Source organism: Sturnira hondurensis, unplaced genomic scaffold (genome assembly GCF_014824575.4).
Source record: "Sturnira hondurensis isolate 20B ecotype Veracruz unplaced genomic scaffold, ASM1482457v3 Scaffold0004136, whole genome shotgun sequence".
In the NCBI taxonomy this organism is placed as follows: domain Eukaryota; kingdom Metazoa; phylum Chordata; class Mammalia; order Chiroptera; family Phyllostomidae; genus Sturnira; species Sturnira hondurensis.
Window position 1 is genome coordinate 27949059 of NW_028076767.1, and position 19790 is coordinate 27968848.

The following is a 19790-nucleotide window of genomic DNA, read 5'->3' on the forward strand; positions in this document are numbered from 1 at the left end:
TTGGGGCTCAGTGTTCGGTTCTGGAGGGGAAGGCGGGTGCAGAGCTAGNACCTACAGCGAGGCTAGGCATTCATTCAATACTCAGTACAAACCTCTGGAAGGTTGAATTTACCATGCAAGTATTTTGCACAAGAGTAGCAGTGGTAGTAGCAATAATAAATTATTATGAAGTGTCTTCTTACTGTACTGAGCCAATATCACACACGCTATTCAATCCTTCCAATGATCTGACAGGTGTGCGCTGTTATTATCCCCACTTAGAAGACGAGGACGAGCACAGGGAGGCCAACTCGTTGGTCTCAGGTCACAGCTGATAGGATAGGACGAGAAACGGGGAGTGGTTTAAATGCCGGCCTGTCTGATTGTAAAACCTATGTAGTCTGGCCTTCAAATGAAATAAGCAGTTTGTAGACAACAAGGGACTGTGCAGATTTGACTTTCGGTGTCACCACCGAAAAGAATGAATGGTGGGGGTGCCTTGGGGGACAAGGGCAAGGGAGCTTCCTGCAGCCAGGCCGGTTGTCAGCGGGGGAACCTGGCCCTGAAAGATTGTGAGCTCCCTTCACTGTCCTCCGAGAGAGACTGGACTGGGGACTGAGGCACGGCCCCCACGTGGGAGACGGGTGGGCACTGTGAACCCCGAACATGTGCGGTCGAACGTCAGAATCCCCTGGGGGGGCAGCATCGCTGCGGAGCAGCAACTTCCAGGTCCATCGGAGGGGACTTCGGATTGAGCTGTCTGGGTTGGGGCTCAGTGTTCGGTTCCGGAGGGGAAGGCGGGTGCAGAGCTGGCTGAGAATCACTGGCCAAGTGAAACGCTGAGCCCCCTCCTTAGCCAGTGTCGTTGGCTTCTAGAAGCCGTGGGAACCACCAAAGGAACCCAGGACATGCTGGCAAAACAGCTCGTGATCACCTGTTAATAATGAAACCTTGCTCTGTGCCAAGCACGACACTCCTGGCCCCATAGTGTTCCCCTCCCAGACCACTTCCTCCCCAGGTGCCCTGTCCCGTTCTTCCCTTTTTTTCAGCTCCAGCATCTCCTCCTCCAGGAAGCCTTTCCTGACTCCCAGACCTAGGGACCCCTCGTCAGTAGGTCCCACAATGACGAGATTTTCATTTGCCCACGCCTGCCTCTACACCTGCCCCCACCACCCCAGGTTGTGATGGAGCTGGTGGCTCGCTTAAGTCTGTGCGCCCAGCACCCGGGCCCAGGGTAGGGGCTCACTAACTCTTGGAGAGGGACTTGGTCTGCTCCGTGAGGGCTGGGCAGAGTCGAGGCAGCGAGGAAAGCAGCCGCGCAGGAAGTAATCCAGGTCACCAGGTTGGGAGGAAACAGAACCTACAAATTCTCCCTGCCGCCGTTCAGAAGCAGCCTGGGCTATTTATAGCTCACAAGCCTTCTGCTTCTTGCATTTAAATGCAGGGCCAGGCATGGAATAAAATCCTGGGTAGGTCTGTCAGTTTTGTAATTAATTAATTTATTTATTTTACAAGAACAGGAGCTGAAAGCAGGAAGGAAAATGAAGCATGGCTATTAGGGTGAGCTGCCCGGACCTGCGTTGGCAAGTCCTGGGTCTACACACAAATCGTACGCAGCTCCAGACCTGATCCTAGAAACCGGTGTCCCTGGGGAGACCAGCCTGTGAAGGTCTTTTTAAGGTGATTTTTAAATAGTGGCTTCAGTTTACAAAACAGTATCACAGCATGACCCTGCCTTGGTTTAAACATGCCCTCCTGTACACACACACACACATACACACACCCGAAAAGAAATGAGTTTCCATTGGTTAAATACCCTGCTTTTGGATTCTAGAATGAGAGTCGCTTTTATTTTCTTTCTGTGTGCTTTCTCTGCATCCCCCCCACCCCCAAGTTCCACCCCCGGCACACACAGCACAGACCGAGGACATCAGCTGCAAGGAAACGGGCTCTGCCGGTGGCTGGTGTCCGACCTGGGAGGAGTTCCTGAATCCCCTCACCTATAAAATGGGAGCCGCAAGAGGACCTTCCTTGGAGGTGCACTCTGAGGACTATGCAAGGTCACGCGCACGAAATCCCTAGCACGGCATCTGGAACACGTGTGTGCGCCGGAAATGCCGGCCAGGACAACCACACGACTATTTGCAACTTGTGAGAGTACAACATTGTTCTAAAAAATTAAACGACAGTGCTCTCCCACCCCAGGTACAGGCCTCGGCCCAGGAGGGCTCAGGGGCCCGAGCTCCACGTCCATCCTGGCTGGAATGTTCCCGACGACCCTTCCTTCCCCTCTCGGTCTCACCTTCCCGACTGAAAAGGACGGCGGTGGCAGTGGTGGTGGTGGACAGGCCTGAAGGCGACGGCACAGCTCTGGCCTTCAAGAAGGTCCAAGCCCTGGGCATGGCGCAAGGGCCCTTCCTAGCCCACCCACACCTTGGTCCTGGTCCCACTTCCTCCCGTGCCCATTTCCTAATGCCCCTCCCTTGCCCCCCTGAAGCATAGAGAAACCACAGGAAGCTCCTCCCCAACCACACAGGACCCTCGGGAGACTGAAGCACCTTCCCCGGGGCCAGACTGACAAACAGCTTCTCCTCTTCGAGGCCACATGCCTCACCCCCTGCTCAATGGGGTCACCCAGTTATCTGCTCTGCTTGTCTTTCCTCCCGGCTAAGGGAGCCCCCACCCTCTCCTGTACCACCCCTTCAGTACCCAGCACAGTAGAATAGAGGTCAGTAACCGAGTTAACTGCATGAAGAATGCTTCAAAAAACTAGGAAGAGCGGTGCAGAGCAGTGGTCAGGCTGACAGACTCAACGCCAGCAGGCCTGTGTTCGTCCTTACTACTGAATGGCCCTGGGCCGAAGGTGAGCCTATCCTCTCCGTGCCTCGGTCTCCCTGTCTGCACAATGGGTGTGGTGACCGTACGCTCCTCGCACCCTGATGTTTCAATAGGATATCCCAGGCAAAGTGCTCCAAGTACCTGGCGTGCATGAAACGCCAAATAAACATTCACTATCACGATAAGGGTAACTATTGAAAGTGTAGGGTGTGACAGACAAATGGAGAAAGATATGGTGCACATGCATGGAAGATCAGTCATGGAAAAAGAAATCTTGCCATTTGCGGCTCCACGGATAGATGTGGAGGGCCTCCTGCTAAGTGAAATGAGTCGGACAAACACCGTATGGTTGCACTCACCTGTGAGGTCTCAGAAACAAAGCAAACAAACAAAACTAAACTAAACAGGTAAGGTAACTTCCTGATTGTCTCGGGGTCCCAGAGCGTCAGCACTTTCCCTTCCGGTCTTGCCCGGGGCTCCTCTGTGGTACAGGCCCATGGGGCCCTGGGAACTATTGCACTGGCCGCTGCCCGCACAAAGGGGCCCAAGTGAGGGCAGTTGCAGGGTTGAGATGTGCCTTACTCATGTGCCAAGCTGTGCACCCCTCTGGTACTAGAGAAGGGGGAGCCTTTTTCTAATTCACCCTCCTGCGGGACGTACCATTTGAATCCCATCACTGGGAGTGGAGGTAACAGGGAAGGTCTTCCTCTAATTTGCACAAAGGTGCCATATATACCATGTGGCTGCACAGGGCCCAGGACATGGGGACAGGCAGAGGGGAAGGGCCGTCCCTGGCCTGCTCTCACTCTCGATTCAAAGGATGACACAGAGCCTGGGCAATGGAGGCCCTCATACTTATTCTAAATATTTAAAAGCTATAAATCAGGCTATTAAATAAAATATGTCCTCCCTTCCACTTTGACAAATATGCCTTCATAATGACCTTGAAGGCCAGGGCAGGTTCAAATTTCAAGTCCTCAAAGTTCCAAGGCCGAATAAGGAGTGAGAGGGGAGCCAGCCCTCAGCTGTAGCCTGCCCCTTTCCTTTGGCATCCTCTCCCCACCCTACCTCCCACCCCAGCCCCCTGCATATCAAGGAGCCCACCCTGCACATCTACATTCTGCTCTCACTCCCACTGTAGGGCCACCTATCAGGACACCTGTGATGGACAAAGCCCACCCTGAATGGAACCAGGGAAGGCATCTGAACAAACCTGGGAAGCGGACTCAGAGCCCTCTGGACAGGGAATTCCAGGGACCCACGTACCCAGAGCACGGGCTGAAAAGAGAGAACAGGGTGGGCACATCCCGTTTTGCCCCAATGAGGAAGGCTGTTGGGAACCGCTCTGCTGGGTTACAGGAGTTGTAACTGGCCTCCATGGCTAAGGCTGAGTGAACGACCTCCAGTCTGTGAGCCACTAAGGAGACAAAGCTTGTCTCTGGCAGCAGCGCTGCCTCTGCTTCATCCCCTGCCCCCGATGCTTGGTTCGTTAGTCAGAGACGGGTATGACCCCTCGGGGGGTGGGGCAACCTATGCCAGACGTGATCTCTTGGGAGGCCCTCAAGGAAGGACTCGGGGCGGAGGGGCTGCAACAAAGAGGGAGTGATGGATCCTCGCTCCCCTGCTATTCTGACATAGCCCGAGTCACCATGTCCTCTGGGAGAAGCACTTGCTGGCTCTAATCCGCTTAAGCCTGAAAACCTATAATGGGGGAGGCGGTGCAGCCCCTTGGCGGCCAGAGCAGGATCCGGGGTAATCAAGCCCAAGAAAGAATTGGCAAAGTCCTGTGAAGCCTGCTTTGCTAAGAGTGTTTTCATTCATATGATAAGGGTCCGAGCAGGAAATGAGTATGTCTCCCAAAGTTTCTGCAACCCCCTTGCCTGACGGACTCTGACTCAGACTAAGCCCTCAGATTTCTTTGAAATGTTATCTACTGTTTGCTCCTTGCTGCCCTACATTCCTGTGTATTACAACCCAATAAAAGCCATTGAGGAAGGGGCTTCTGGCCCTCCTCCTCTGAGAGATTGACCACCTCTCCTCCCCAAGCAGATCATGTCTTGGTAGTTTCATCCGTGGCGGACAGGGGGACTTTGCCGGCAAAATCGCCCCCACAGAAGGCTGCAGAGCAACCCAGTAGTGATGGCAAACGAGGGCCTTCCTTCCCAGTCTACAGGTGGTGCCAATGCAGCCCACAGCGCCCCCTGCAGCCAGGTCCCCCACAAACAGGTGGTGAGAAAACTCACAGAGCCTGATGTGGGTCAGTTCTTTTGGGGACCATGGTCCAACTTTTACCAAACCCTTCCCCCAACCAACAGATCTGCTGACCGCTTGGGGGTGAGGTGGGTATGAGTACGCTCTCACCTTTCTTCCCCAGCAAGGCCTTTGGGGGTTAAATCTCCCAGGCAGCCCCAGGCATCTGAAGGCCGAGTCCTGCTCTCAGCCCCTTTCTGGGGCTGGAGACACACAGGCCCGAATCCCGGTTCCTGGCCAGGACTGGGGTTGCAGGCAACCATGCGAACCCAACCTTTAACTAAAGAGTGGTTTCCCTTTATTTTTTATTTTAATTTTTTCAAAGACATAGACAGTCACCTCTGGAGAGAAATTATGGGTTTCGAGAGCTCTTGACAAAGAGCTTCATTCCCGAAATGTAGAGCCAGCATTTTAAATTTGGTTCTTATTCACTGTTGGAAAGTATTAGAATGAAGATTACAAATTTAATAATGTAACACGGCAGGAACTGGCCCAGCCTTGTCTCCAGGAGAGTAATTTGTTCCTGCCTTCGAACTGGCACTTCTCAGCTTCCCAGCGTCACCGGACCAACCTGGTGACACACTCCTGACTTTTTCATGTCTTGTGCTCTGGCCCACGCAGCCAGTCCAGACAGGAGATCATCACCGTCACCGTGGTCTGTGGATTCAATACCGGGATGGTCAGGTCACTTGGGGACACAGCCAGCCATCCTTGGGCCCCTTGGCTCCGTTCTTCCCACCTGCACCCACAGAGGTCTCTGCAAACCCCAGTTTGGAGCCTGTCACTCCACTGCTGAACCCCAACAGGGGCTCAGCTGTCCTCAAACTCAAGTCTAAGACTCTTGACTTTAATGACTGAGTTGGTGCCAGTCCTGCTATTTCCCCAACCACGTGCGTCTCTCCCTGGGCTTTCAGAACACTGCATGCCCACCACGGGGCCTCTGTGCAGCTGCTGATAAGAACTAAGTTAACACTGCCTGTATGCCAGGTGCTGCCCGACCCTGCTGTGGGGGGGGCAGTAGAGCCCAGGGGTTCAGCTCAGGCTCTGGAGTCAGACAGCTGGACTTGACTCCTGCCCCTGCCCCATACTATGTGACCTTGGGCAACATACATAACCTCTCTGAGCCTTTCCCGTCACCTACAAACCGGGACAGTGGCAGTGCCTACCTCCCGGAGGTAGTCGTGGGGCTTGAACGAGTTAGCGGAGGTTTTTGTGCGTCAGAACATGACGGGCACTGTAAGTTGATCGTCATTACCCCCATTTTACAGCAAGAGAAACAGAGGCACCGATGAGCAATGAAACAACATGGTTGAGGCCACACTCCCAGTGGGAGCGTCGTCTCCAGACCCCGAAGCCCTCGGATTTCGCCATGACTCATCCATTGTAAGAATATCTGGGAACTATTTAGAAGGCGCAAAGTAGAAAGCAAAAACGACCCATAATTCTGCCATGCAGAAGTAATTATAATTAATATTCCCATCTGTGTGCATGCGTGTGTGTGTGTGAGAGAGAGAGAGAGGGAGGGAGGGGAAGGGAGAGAGGAAGGAAAGTGAGAGAGGCACAGAGCCTGAGAGAATCCAGGATTTGCCCCCCCACCACCCCCAACTGGCTCCCAAGGCCATGGTCTCAGCATTGTGGCACTTGGTCCCACTCCCCTGCCTTCACTTGGCTAACTCCATTCATCCCTTAGCTCTCGGCTTAGCTACCCCTTCCCCTGCTCGGCCCCCCAACCCCAGGACAGGTCAGCTCTCCCAGCGCCAGCTATGCTGGCTCCCTGCAGTTGTCTTATGTGATGCTCATCACAGCAGCGGTCAAGTTCTTAGCTGTTCCTCTGGGTTATCACCCCACTTCCCCCACCACCAGATGGTAAACTTCATGAGGGCAAAGGCTGGGCTCACCTAGAGCCAGCAGCACCTAGAATAGAGGCTGGCCACCAGCAAATACTGGAGGAAGACCAGGAAAAATGGAGGGCGGAGAGTGGGAGGGAGGAGAAATGAGAGAGACAGGTTTGGGATTCTTTTAGCTCCAAGTCACTGTGCCCGGGGTGAAATGCAGCTGAGAGTCACACAGTCGCTGACCTGGAGTCACTCACAGTGTGGCAGCGGAAAAGTGATAGAAGCTGGTGTGAAAAGACTCCCACTCCCTCGCTCCTGGGATAACCGAGGTGCATGCTATACTGCAGGGTCTGGAAACTATGGCCCATGAGCTAAATGCAGCTCGATGCCTATTTTTGTACATAAAGTTTTATTAGAACACAGCCTCACCGAGCAGGTGCATACTGTCTGGGGCTGCGTTTGTGCTCCAACTGCGTAATTGCCAAAGACACCTACTGGCCCTCGAAGACTAAAATACCTACTCTCTGGCCCTTCACAGAGACTTTGCCGAGTCTTGTTTGACAGCCCCCAGGAACCCCCAGCAAGGCTCAGCTCGGTTGCTCTCACTCGAACTGGCAGAAATTCGGTCTCAAATGCAGGCTTTCTCATGACCAATCCAGGGCTCATTCCAGAGCCAAATCTCTACCTCTTCAACCTTTTACGTCAGGCAGCTTCCAGGGCCCCTGCCCACCTCTCTGTAGCCAGGGCCAGTTTTCTATGAGGATCAGGTGCCATCACATAGGCAAAATGTTCCATCAGACCCAAAGGGCTTTGCATTTGCAAGGTGCTAAGCAGAAAATCAAAATAGACACACTTGAAAGAAGTGCTTGGGAAAAAATCCTGCTAGGAAGCACAAAATATACATATAGTGACATGAAAAAAATTAGATGCAGTACAGAATGCTCAAAGAGCACACGTGTTGGGGGCAGACCTGGGTATGAAGCCCTTCTTAGCCCTCACTGGCTGTGTGACCTTGGCCGAGCCAAGAGCGCATCCAGATACTTTGGTCGGTTCTTCCGGCCCACCAAAGGCAAAGCTCACATTCGCCTCTGCAGAGAGCCACCTGAAATAGAGATTTCAGCACAGAGCGGGCCACACCTGCTCTCCCCAGGCCGCAGACAGCACGTGGGTGGAGCCAGCCCAGAACTGATGGGAGCTGTCTTGCCCCCCAAATTATGACCCCCCCAACAGCCCAGGCGACTATCCAGAGCCAAGACTAACTGATGCAGGAGCACAGAAGGCCAGTGAACTCTGATGCCATCCGCTCTCTAGAACATCCCACGGATGGGGCTGAGGCTAGCCTGCAGCCCCATCTTTAGCTGCTGCTTTTCCTCTCCATCCAGCGTCCCTCTCACCCTCCCACGCGTCTCACCTGAGAGCACGCGCGCAGCATGTCACCTGCACATAAACCCATGTCGTAGGCTGAGATGACGGGAACAGGCAGGAAGAGTTCTCCCATCTTCTATATTCTTTTGAACTTGGAGACTGATGGGAAGACTCTAAGAACACTATACAGGTGTACCTCAGAGATATTGTGGATTCGGTTCACAATATAAAGATTTACAATAAAGGGAGTCATACTCTTTTGTATGACTCTTTATTGTGAATAAAGATTTACAATAAAGGGGGTCATACTCTTTTTGCTGGTGGAGGGCCTTCAATTTGTAAAAAAAAAAAAAATCCACAACATCTGTGGAGAGCAATAAAGCGAAACACGCTAAACCGAGGTGGGCCTGTACCTGTCTGTTTCTCCCTCGTTGGTGGCACCCACCTGACCCCCAGCACTGGGCACACCCAACACAACCTGGGCAGAGGCAGAAGCTTCCTGGGGCCGGATGGCTTGGGGGTGGGTTGGCCTGGGCCTGGGTGGGCCCCAGAGGCACCTGATCCAATCTTGGTGTGAGGCCCGGGGAGACGAAAGATGTTTCTCAAGACATTTGCTGAATAACTCATTAATTTCCATTACAGGCCCCAATTAGTGACACATTCTCCCACCCACTCCCAGGGCGACTCCAAGTGGCATTTTCCGGGGACACCAAATGCTGGTAATGCAGGGTGCAGACTTGAAGCCTCAGGTTCCGACAGGCGCCAGGGTGGCCCCTTGGGACACTTCATGGGAGAGACAAAGGCCCTGGCAGGAAGTCCGGAAATGTGGGTCTATTCTTGGCTATGCCAGAGGCCTGCAGTGAGGCTTTGGACAACCTGTGCGATCCCTCTTCGGGTTCAAGTGACAACGGGTAGATGACCTCAGAGAGACTTCACCTTGAAGGCGCTAAGATAGTAACAGCTAACACTTCTAACACACTTTTACTGTGTGCAGGCTTTCTACAATCTGTACAAGTACGTAGGCATTTAATCCTTGTGACACCTACCAGGCAGGGAGGGACTATTATTAGGCCATTTTACAACCGAGGGAACTGAGGCTCAGAGAAGTTAAGTAACTTGCTCAAGGTCACACAGCCAATAAGCGGCAAAGCCGGCATGCAAACCCAGGCCATCTGGCTGTAGAGTCTGTACCACAACTGCCACCACGCCAAACTGCCCTATACCCTGACTATTTCTGAACCCTCCATGTCTGGCACAGGGTTCAGTACCACCCCAAGTGCTTAATTACCCTCTTGTGCTTTAAAAATGTTGTCTCATCTGCATGGCCTACCTAATCCAAATACTACATATTCTTTTAAAGATTATTTAGTGACCCATCGGCCAGGAATCAGCTGGAGAGAAACTTGGGCAGCAGGGACACTCTGGGGACGAAAGCGACTGTGCAGGTGCTATAGCAGAGGAGGGGACGACTCCAAAGGAGGAGCTAGGGGACCTGGCCTAGTGTCCTCTGTTTTCTGGGACCGTCTGGTTGTATCTCCACCAAGCCCACCAGACTCTCGCTCTGCAGATAGGGATTATGAGGCCTAAAGACAAAGGAGAGCGGCTGGCAGAGACACTGAAGTTCTACAGTTGCACAGAGGCCTTTTCCCCTGACTCCTCGTGCAGCCTCTTGGCCTCCACTGGGCACACAGGGGACACGGTCCATCCAGACCAGCGCCAGCATCCAGCCCCAGGCAGCGCGCTCCTGTCGTCCCTCCCTCCCTGCACCCAGGACATCTACAGACGCAGGAAAGGTAGCTGCTTCCACTTCCCAGATGCCTTCTAATTCTCACAAGGCAGGAGGGATTCACTCCATTTTGTGAAGGCCACGGCCAAGGCCCAGAGCAGTTACACATCACAGTCAAGAGACACAGCCAGGACAGGGCAGAGGCTGGGACCCGGGTTTGGGGCCTCCGACATCCATGCTCTCGGAGAGTTACTTCCCATTAGTCCACGACAAGTCCCACCTGGAAACTATTTGTCAATGCCTTTGTCTTTACACTCTGAGTTTTACAAGACTGGATGGGAATCTTACCACATCATAAGGCTTGTCCCCGCTGCCTCCAATCCGAGCTAAATCGCAACCTTTCTTAGAAAATTACCAGTGACCCCTTTCTGAGGAATGTCTAATAAAACGACTCAGTAAGCTTCTCTGGTAGCATTTCCCAGCATTCCGCCCCTTTACACGGATAATTCCTTGATTCCTTTGATTTATTTCTTCCCAGCAGAGGCTTGTCCTCAAATGAACCTCCTGGTTTTCACACATAGCCCTGCCTCCCCCGAGCACAGGAAAGGAGCTGCGTCCTGCCCCCTCTGGTAAAAGGTGCCAGACCTGAACCCCTAGAAGCCCCTGATGTCTGAGTCCTACATCCCACAAAAGGACACTGTGGCCCAATGTGTGACTCATGCCTGCTCACTTATCATTTCTACAGATGAAGACTTCCAGAAGGATTTATGGGGTCCTACACCTTAAACTTGGTGCAAAGCAGGGCAGCAGCCAAAGCTCATTGGATCTGAGACCAGGATAAAAACAGGAGCGCCTGAAGCCTATACCTGGGTGCTGCATTTGGTGCCCAAAGTCCCAGCATCTAAGACACAAGTGACATCCCAACTTCCATTCTCTCCAGCTTTTTCATCTAACCCTGCGGTTCTCAAGACAGGGACTCCGGGGCAAGCGGCCTCAACACCAACATCACTGAGGAGTTTGTCAGAGATGAGATTTTTCAGGTCCCACTCCAAACTGAATAAGAAACTGTGGGGTAGAGCCCAGCAATCTGCATTTTAACAAGCTCCCCAGATGATTCTGTCCCATTGAAACGTACAGTAACAACCAACAACTGCAGCAGCTACCACTAACTGAGCATCTACTATGTGCCCGGCATTACAGCCAAACCCACTAGTCCTTACAACTGAGGAAACCTGAGTTCCACATGCCCAGTTCTGGGGAAGGTGCATGTTGTGCGCTGGGTCCCTTACTCCTCACAGTCACCCTTTGGAGAACCTTCTATTCTCACGCTCCCGTTTTACAGGTGAGAAAATTGAGCCCCAGACAGCTGACGCCCCTTGCTCAAGGTCACACAATTTAGAAGTGGCTAAGGCAAGATGGAAACATCAGGTCAGCTGGATTCCAAAGCCATGTTCTTTCTGGCCCACCACAGAAGCTCCCCGGTGTCTTTCACAGCTGTGTCAGCGCCAGAGGCTGTAACATGGGGGTGGGTGAGGCTGGAAGAGGGAAGTGGGCAGGCCGGATGGGTCCCGCGGTGGGCCCCGCCCGGACCTCCACAGTACCATTCCAGCTACAATGTGGAAGGAAGCCATGGGGTGCATTCAAAGGAACAGCCGTCTCTGTCCAAGGAACAAACGTGGCCAGGCTCAGGCTTGTTTGTTCTTGGGCTTCTCTCTGACTTTACCCAGCCTGGGGTGGGGAGAGCTTTTCTCTTCCCACTCTGGACCTCTGTTTCTGCCCCTTGTATTATCCTGTCCACAAGGCCGAGCCATCTGCCCCCAGGTCCCTTCTCTGACCTCGTCTCCCCTCACCTACTCGGTCTCACCATGCTGGTCTGATTTCTGGTCCCTGAACAACCAAACTCACACTGACCTCAGGGCCTTTGCACCAGCTAGTTCCCTCGGCCTGGATCACTCTCAGCCCCCGTATTTCCATTGCTGTCTCTCTGTCACTGAGGCCACAACTCAAATGTCACTTCCTCAGTGAGCCTTCCCTGACTGCCTTACTTAATGTTGTCTCCTAGCCCATTAACCTGTTCTCCTTTCATTCCACTTAACACTATCTGAAATCACTTCTTTTTTCATTGCTTACCTGTTTACTGTCTGTCTCCCCCACCCCAGAACATACTTCCAGGAGAGCAGAAACTGTGTCTGCCCTGTTTGCCTACATATCCCCAGCACCTGTTCAGCACGAAGCAACTAATGAAATACTAGTTGAATAAATAAATACCAAAGGAGAAAACCCAGACTCAGAGGCCAGAGTCCTGGATCCTGAACATGTGACCCTGGCCAAGCCACCTTGCCTCTCTGAGCCTCAGCTTCCCCCCTTGCCTATTGAGAAGAATGGACTAGATGCGAAGAGTCCTTCTAAGACTGCTAGTCTGGGACAGCCAGGCCTGGATTCTGCCCAGTTGGGCCACCCAGCAGAGGCAGCTGCCTGGCCATGGAGCCCTCTCACACCCCCTTTTGCAAAAACTGTTAATGAAGTGTGCGCACTGCTAAACGCAGTTACAATGACGGGGGCTAAGAATAAGGCGCTGACATCAGCTTCTCTCAGCCTCTTGGTTTCTGAGTGAATCAGAAGGGGAGGGGGGAGGCAGGAGAAAAGGGGAGGGGGCGTGCACTCTGGAGCTGCCAAGTGGAAATAGCACAGCGTTAAATATAATCCAGCATTGGCCTACATCGGTCTGGAGCGGCAGGTGATGGCTGGCCCCCAGGGCCAGGGCAGGCAACGGGATTCTTCGTGGAGGCCAGGCAGCCCCGAGTTGGGGATCATCCGGGGATGGTGATCTGACAGCCAGGAAGGCACACCAGGGGGCTGCGGCCAATTGTGAGGGGATGGCGGACCCTAAAGGGGAGCCTGTGGAGGTGAGCAGGTCCCCACACGGCCGCCTTTGCCTCTTGCTGTTCTGATAGCACAAGCACAGCCGGAGGACTCACACTGCTCTTTCCCACCTGGAATCTCATTTCATGCCACGAGGCAGAGGGTGGCCTCTGAGTCAGACACATCTGAGTCTGCATCACCACCAGGCAACCCAAGAGAGCTCGGGTGCTCCAGGCTGCCCGGCTCTTCCTCGTCTGCCAAGTGGGCGCGCCCGCCGGGGCAGCTGCCTTCCAGTGGCCACAGGGTTCAGCGAGGTCGCAGAAAGCGCCGAGAGCACAGCCGAGCAGCCTTTCAATCGATTTATGTTCCCCGTCCTCAAAGGTGCTCAGATGAGGAGAATTCACCTGGTTTCTTTTTCTTTTTTTCAGAATAAGGAAACTGAGGCCCCAGAGCCAAAGAGAAGTCAATTCTAAACCCCAGGGGGTGAACGGGGCTGGGGAGGGAGAGATGTCCAGTGCAGCCACTTGGTCATTCCAGGAGACCACAGCGTGGGAGTTGGCACTCTGACAGTAAGACAGGGGGGCTGACTGCACCCCTGGGGGGGGGACAGGGAACAGATGACGGTGGGGAAGACGTCTGCATCCTTTTGAGCACATGTTCCAAAACTGCCACCTTTCTAACAATTCTTAAAAGACATGCTAATAACGAGATGCTTGTTGAGCCGTAATGAGGCAAACTACAAGAAAGGCCCCGAGACAGGAGAGGTCAGCTAACAAGAAAGCTCCCATGGTCTCCTCTCCTCCACTCCCCTGCCCGCCCTCACGCAGCCTCCCCTAGAGCTGGCTATGCCTCTGGGATGGAGGTGGGTGGGGAGTGAGGCAGCAGCATCCTCGAAGGAAGACAAGGTGGATGGACCCCTCCTTCCCCCTTCCCACCAGACAGAACCAAGTGCGCTTCCGGCAGCTGCAAAGGCAAAGAGGCTGGAGCCCTGAGTCTGGCAGTGAGGGGCGCGGGGAGGAGGAGATAACGGAGGGAGAGAGAATTTCAGAAAAGGGCTCTAGCAGCATCAGAGCAGATGCTCTTGCCAGTGACCTGTGTCGTGGGGGAGGGCGTGAATCCCCACGCACCTGATTTTTCTGAGATACTTCTTTCAGGGTCACTGGATTAAGATAAAGTAGTTCGGGTCCTCATTCGCACCCCATCCCTCCGCTTGAACTACGGGAATGATTGGTTCGATTCTTTACCGTGCCCCCGTTACCCAAATCCAGAAGAGTTCTCCCCAACTCCCAACACGTGAAGGAGACAACTGTACTCGGTGGTAAACCGGGAGCGGGGAGGGGGGACAGGAAGTTGCCTGCGCCAGGGATGAGGTTGGGAAGGGAGGCTTCAAAACCTCAACCTCACGCTCCCGAGGGGCCCTGACCCCAAAGGATATTTTAAGTCCTCCCCCTCGCCATTGCCGCCCTCCAGGGCTGAAGCCCTCTGTTCCCACCGTCTCAAGGGGAAGGGGTGGAACAGCAGGACATTTTGTTTTCCAGAAAAAGCTCAGGTCAAATTTCAAGGACAAAAGTTAGCACTTGGTCTGGGAAAGAAACCTCTGCCAAATGGAATGAGTGGGGGAGGGAGGGGATTGGAGACCTGATTCCCCCTGCCAGGATCTGTCTGGCAAGATGTGGGTACTATTTCTGCCCCGCACCCCAGAGAGGTAACTCGGACTACCTCCTTCCATTTCCCCTCTGTCCAAAAAGGAGGGGAGGGGGCTTTGGCACTTGTCTGTGGGACCCATCCACCAAGCCACCCCACCCACCAGATCTGGCCTGAGCAGAAGAGGGAGGTGCCATCAAGGGCTCTCTAGCCCAGAGATGTGGCCTGAACCGCTAGAAAAGGGACGGGTAGCCAGCCGGTGTTGCCATGGCAACATCCTCCCTGCACTAGATCGAAGCATCTTATAGGCAAATCAGAGCTGGCTGCTCCAGCTTCTCCGCCCTTCTCCCGGGCAGGGTGTTGGGGGGGGGGCGGGGAGACTGGACGCCAAAACCACTTGGTGAGACTCAGGGACATCATCCTCAATTCCAGACGCTGCTGTAACAACTCCCTTTGGTATCTGCTGGAAACTGCAGATACCCCTACTCTCGGCTGTGCCCCAAGGCAGAGTGAGAGGGCTAGGACTGCGGATGCCATGGAAATTAACTGCTCAGCAGGAACAGGGACACAGGGGGCTGGGCTGCTCCCCACCCTCTTGTTCCGAAGGCAAGTACCCCAAATCCCCACCTTTAGGCCAATTCCAAGAAGAAGGGCTTGCTCTGCCTTAAGAGCTGTAGCAATGCAATAAAATTAGCTCGTTAAAAACTATAACAGATAACATTTTTGAGACGCAGATTTCCCCTTCCCCAAACCCACATATTCTTTTCCATGGTCCTGTTCAGAAACAAGCCTTACTTGATAATAAGACAGATAATAGCTAACAGACATACAAGCCTACCTAGTATCCGGTACTGACTGGAGTAAGCCCTTTGCGTACCAAAAACGACATAATAATCAAAAGCAGAGATGCTTGGGTCCGATTGTTCGAGTTCAAATCCTAACTCTCTCACTTCCTAGTTGACTGACCTTGAATGAATACTCTCTCTGTGCCTTGATTTTCTCATCTGAAAATGGGGAAGTTAAATGTTAATTGTATAGGGTTGCTATGAGAAAAGCATTAAAACAATATATTTGAAGTGCCTAGCATGATGCCTAGTCAAAGGTAATCATTTTTTAAATGTTGACCTTCTGTGGTCCGTGTTACTCTTTTCATTATCGTACAGATGAGAAAGCTGAGGTCTGTTTCTAACTCCTTCCTGCCACCCTCCCCAATTACAAGCCCAGTGCCAGCAAGGCTGGACCACGGAGACACAGGCACAAAAATGGTCCCAAGTGCACGCCTCTCTGAAGCCCCAGCATCTTTGTGAAAAGGGGCAAAAGCAGCCTAAGACAGGAGTTCTGAGTGTGCAAGGGAAGATGCTCCTCGAGAGGAGTTCTGGGAGCCTGCAATGGCCAGCATCCTGAGCAGGAGGGTGGCTGGAATGGGGTGGGAGGAAGGGCAGCTTCTTTTGCCCACAAAATGTCCCAACCCCCCAAGCCCAGGAGAGGCAAGTGCTCCAGCCCAGTTAAGGCTAATGAAATAGTCTCCTCGTCACATGGTTTCTCAGGAAACCGGCTAAAGGGCAGCATGTGAGCCCTGGGGATGGCTCGGGCTCGGTGGGGCTGACGAAAAAGATATCTTCAACAGGAGTCACAAACAGCAAAAAGGGGAGGCACCTAGACGAGCCAGACAGCCTTTGGGGACACACTTCTGAGCCATCCAGGGGACCTGGGAGGGAATGGACAAGAGGACAAGGCAGGGAGGCCGGTTCTGACCGCCCTCCTCCTGCAGCCGTCTCGGTTCAGGGTCTGAGAGATTATTCAAGCTGCTTTTAGAAATTAGTTCAGCGCGGTGCTGCTCCACAAGAATAAATCCAAAAGGCTTTCTTTTTCCAGAGAAAATTAATGACTTTGAGGAGAACAAGAGAAATTACACACCAAGACAACGTTCCCTACTTCCGATTTTCGCCAGACACTGTTAGTCTTCTGGAAAGGAAACTTGACTTTCTCCCTCCCCCTCCCCGACTCCAAGCCTCCCTGAAGACAGTGAGTTTGAGATGCCCAAACCCAACTCCTGGTCATCAGCGACTCCCTGGGGCCTCCTCACCTGGGAGGAAACCATTTTCTACACAGCGAGATCTGGCTTAGGAAAAATCCTCTTTCTGAGAGAGGGCTAGTGGTTTACTGGAAAGAGAACCTGATTTTCATCTCGGCTCCGTGCCTGCCTCCCTGGGTGACCTTGGGTTACATACAGGCATGCCAGGGCTTTGGTCTCACACACACACATACTCATACTCACTCTCGCGCGTGCACATTTGAGAGAAAGAAAAAAAAGATGATTTCTAGGTCGTTCCCAAGTGAAAAAATTAAGAACTTGGAGAAACCCCTGGAAAGAACATCATGCGGACCTTTTAAAAATTCTCCAATATTACGTGAAGTGACCTATTCTGACTTCAGTGAAATCACAGTGAGTCACCTTGCAATGAGCAATAATTGCCAAGGTACCTGACCCATGGCATGAAGCGTGGCTCTGGGGAAAAGCCTAACTGTCCCCACCATGGATGCTCCCACAATCCCATGTGCTTGCCCACCCTTCGATGTGAGGCCCAAGTGGCCTGTTGAACTTCAGGAGAGTCCCTGACCATCAAGTCAGGGGTAGGGGAGCCAACTCACGAAGGCCCGTGGGGCTCCCTCCACCAGCCCCCATACTAGCCTGATGTCTCCTGTCTGATTTTGCTCCACTGGAGGCCACGGCGTTGGAGAGTCCCTCTATTCCTCTTCAGCTTGCCTTGTCCGGAATGGTACTACCTCCCTCAGCTACATCAAGGGGGGCAGTTAGGCCCTTGAACCTCAGTTATGTTTTTTCAGTAACATGTGATTCTGTGAAATGGCTCTGCAGGAACCGTCTTTACCACCACCCCACCCCTTTAGGTCAACAGCAAGACAGGTCTGCCCAGGGTCTGCCTCACACACCCGCGGGCGTTCACGAAGCCCACAAACTCTTCCGGAGAACATTCACCCCTCTCCCCCACCTGCCCCCTGCTCCAGCAGGAAGATGTGAGCCTTCATCACCCACGTGGCTTATCAGATAACAGGTTGGCCAGGGAGTCTTAAGCAAGGCCCATGAACTCCCTTAAACTACGGACAAATTTTCGCGGATGTGCATGTGTGTGTGTGTTTTTTTTTAGAGATAATCCATTTTTTCATCAGGTTCCCAAATGTGCCCATGAAGCCATTTTGCTTCTCTTCTCCACATATACCCCCTCTTCCCTTCTGCCCCCTGATTTTATTCAAATACTCGCAGATTTTCGGTTTACAACACTTTTGACTCCACCCTTGTGTCTGGGGCATTGTCATCCCATTTTACAGATGAGGATATGGAGGCTAGAGGTGGCTTGACTTGCTCAAGGTCACGGCTAATAAGTAGAGAAGCAAGACATTCTGACTCCCCACCTGGCACTCTTTGGGGAACTCTCGGGCCAAACCCTCTAGCTTCCCCACCTGTTGGTGAATTCGCTGCCACAGGGCAGAACCTGATCCAGAGCCCTTCTGCGCCCTCCGCCTGGTCCCCGGGCCCCAAAGAGCAGGTTTCGCTACATTTCTCGGCCCATCCGGCTCTGGCTGAGGTTGCGCGCAGGCTAGGGTGCCGGAGGTTCGGCCCACCTAGAAGGGCTTCTCCAGGGACAAGAGCACCCAGGGTCAGGGGCACACTCCAGAGAACACGGAGTTATAGAGTTGGTGCCGCCCTACGTCTACCTCCAGGACCGCCGGGCTGGAAAGGAGAAGATAGGCCGTCACCCAGCCAGCTCCCCCTACTCCACGCCCGGGATCCGCTCCAGTCTGATAAAAAACCGGGAGCCCGGAGACCCCGCCTCTAGGAGAAGCGGAGAAGAGACGAATAGGGTACTAAGGACCTTGGCCGCAGGACAGGGGGTCTAGGGCAGGGAGCCTCTGGATGCAACCAAGACAAAGATGGAGAGTTAAGGTCTGCGCGCTACCTCCAATGGCGGGGGGCGCGTCGGAGCCCCAGGGGCGCGTTGGAGCACTAAGGTTTGAGGAATGGGTACACGCAAGAGGTTCAGGAAGGGTGATAGGTCTGATCCAGGGACAAGACAGGGGGCATCCAGTAGGCGCAGATGAGTAGGGAGAGCCGGGTCCAGGCGACCCAAAGGACCCACCTGCGGGAAAGGAGTGAATGAATGCAGAGGATCTAGGGGTCCCTAGGGGGCGACGGAAGGCTAGAAGGCATCACCTCCTGGGAACCCTGAGGTCCTATGGGTGGGAAAGGAGACCCTAGGGCGCATCCTCGAGAGGGGTTGGGGGTGGGGAGGAGAGAGAAGCTACCTCTAAGGGAGCACTGGGTCGGGGAGGGGAGCACCGGATTTGGCCTCCTGGAAGCTTACCCGCGTCCTCATCGTCGAAGGAGTTCATGCACGGGAAGTAGATGGCGAGCGCCTCGAAGGAGGCTGACAGGCTGAGGCGGCTCTGCGAGCGCTCCATGCCAGCGCCGGCGCCGGGCGCCTCGGCCGCGGCCGCGGCGGCGGGCGGCTTGGGCAGCTTGGCCGCCCCATTCTTGACGCGGAGTACGGCGCGCGGCGTGGTGGCGGCGACCCGGGGCCAGGCCGGGGCTCCGCGGCTGGGCTGGTGGGGGCGGCTGGGCCGGCGGACGGGTGGGCAGGGAGCTGGCGGTACGCGGAGCCCGAGGCGCGCTGCGCTCCCGGTGGCAGTGGCGGCGGCGGTGGCGGTGGTGGCGGCGGTGGCGGCGCAGCGCGCTCTGGCCCGCGGCGCCCCCCGCCGGTCGCGCGGGGCGGGCTCGGAGCCTCCGCGGCAGCAGCCAATGGGCGCCGCCCGGGGGAGGGGGTGCTGCGCACGGGGCGTGGGAGCCTGGAGGGCGCGGGCCTGGCCTCCCCGCCTCCAGGAGCCCAGCAGGTGTGTGCCGGAGGGACCGGTGCGCCAGGCTGTGTGCGACCAGATCCTGTGGCCCTGCCATAACGCCATACGCTGCCCTCACACTGATCCTGATGCAAGCATCTAGTCACCCACTTCGACAGGCCTCACCCGAGGACACCGTCTCAGAAAGGACACACTCAGAGCGACCGGCAAGCATGACCCTCAGATTCACACGTGAGCCCGTGGAAGATCTCAAACAGGCACCCACTCTATTGCATTCGCTCTGGAAAATACTCCACATCTACCCTCACTCATAGAGACACCTGCCGAACCAACCACAGACTCCACACATCCAGAGACCCACCTAGTTAGATACGACTAGAGACACGCAGACTCACACAGAGCCACACCAATAAGCACAC

At 54.2% G+C, this 19790-nt stretch overlaps 1 protein-coding gene across 1 annotated transcript in view; it reads right to left on the reverse strand.

Annotated features, from left to right (window-relative positions):
* RIMS4 (regulating synaptic membrane exocytosis 4) overlaps nucleotides 1-19229 on the reverse strand; it is a 51536-nt gene extending 32307 nt beyond the window's left edge. Inside the window, exon 1 of the mRNA XM_037044137.1 lies at nucleotides 18882-19229. Coding sequence (XP_036900032.1) covers nucleotides 18882-18978 — 97 coding nt within the window. The 5' untranslated portion in view covers nucleotides 18979-19229. The remainder of the gene's footprint in view (nucleotides 1-18881) is intronic.
* Nucleotides 19230-19790: the final 561 nt, after the last annotated feature.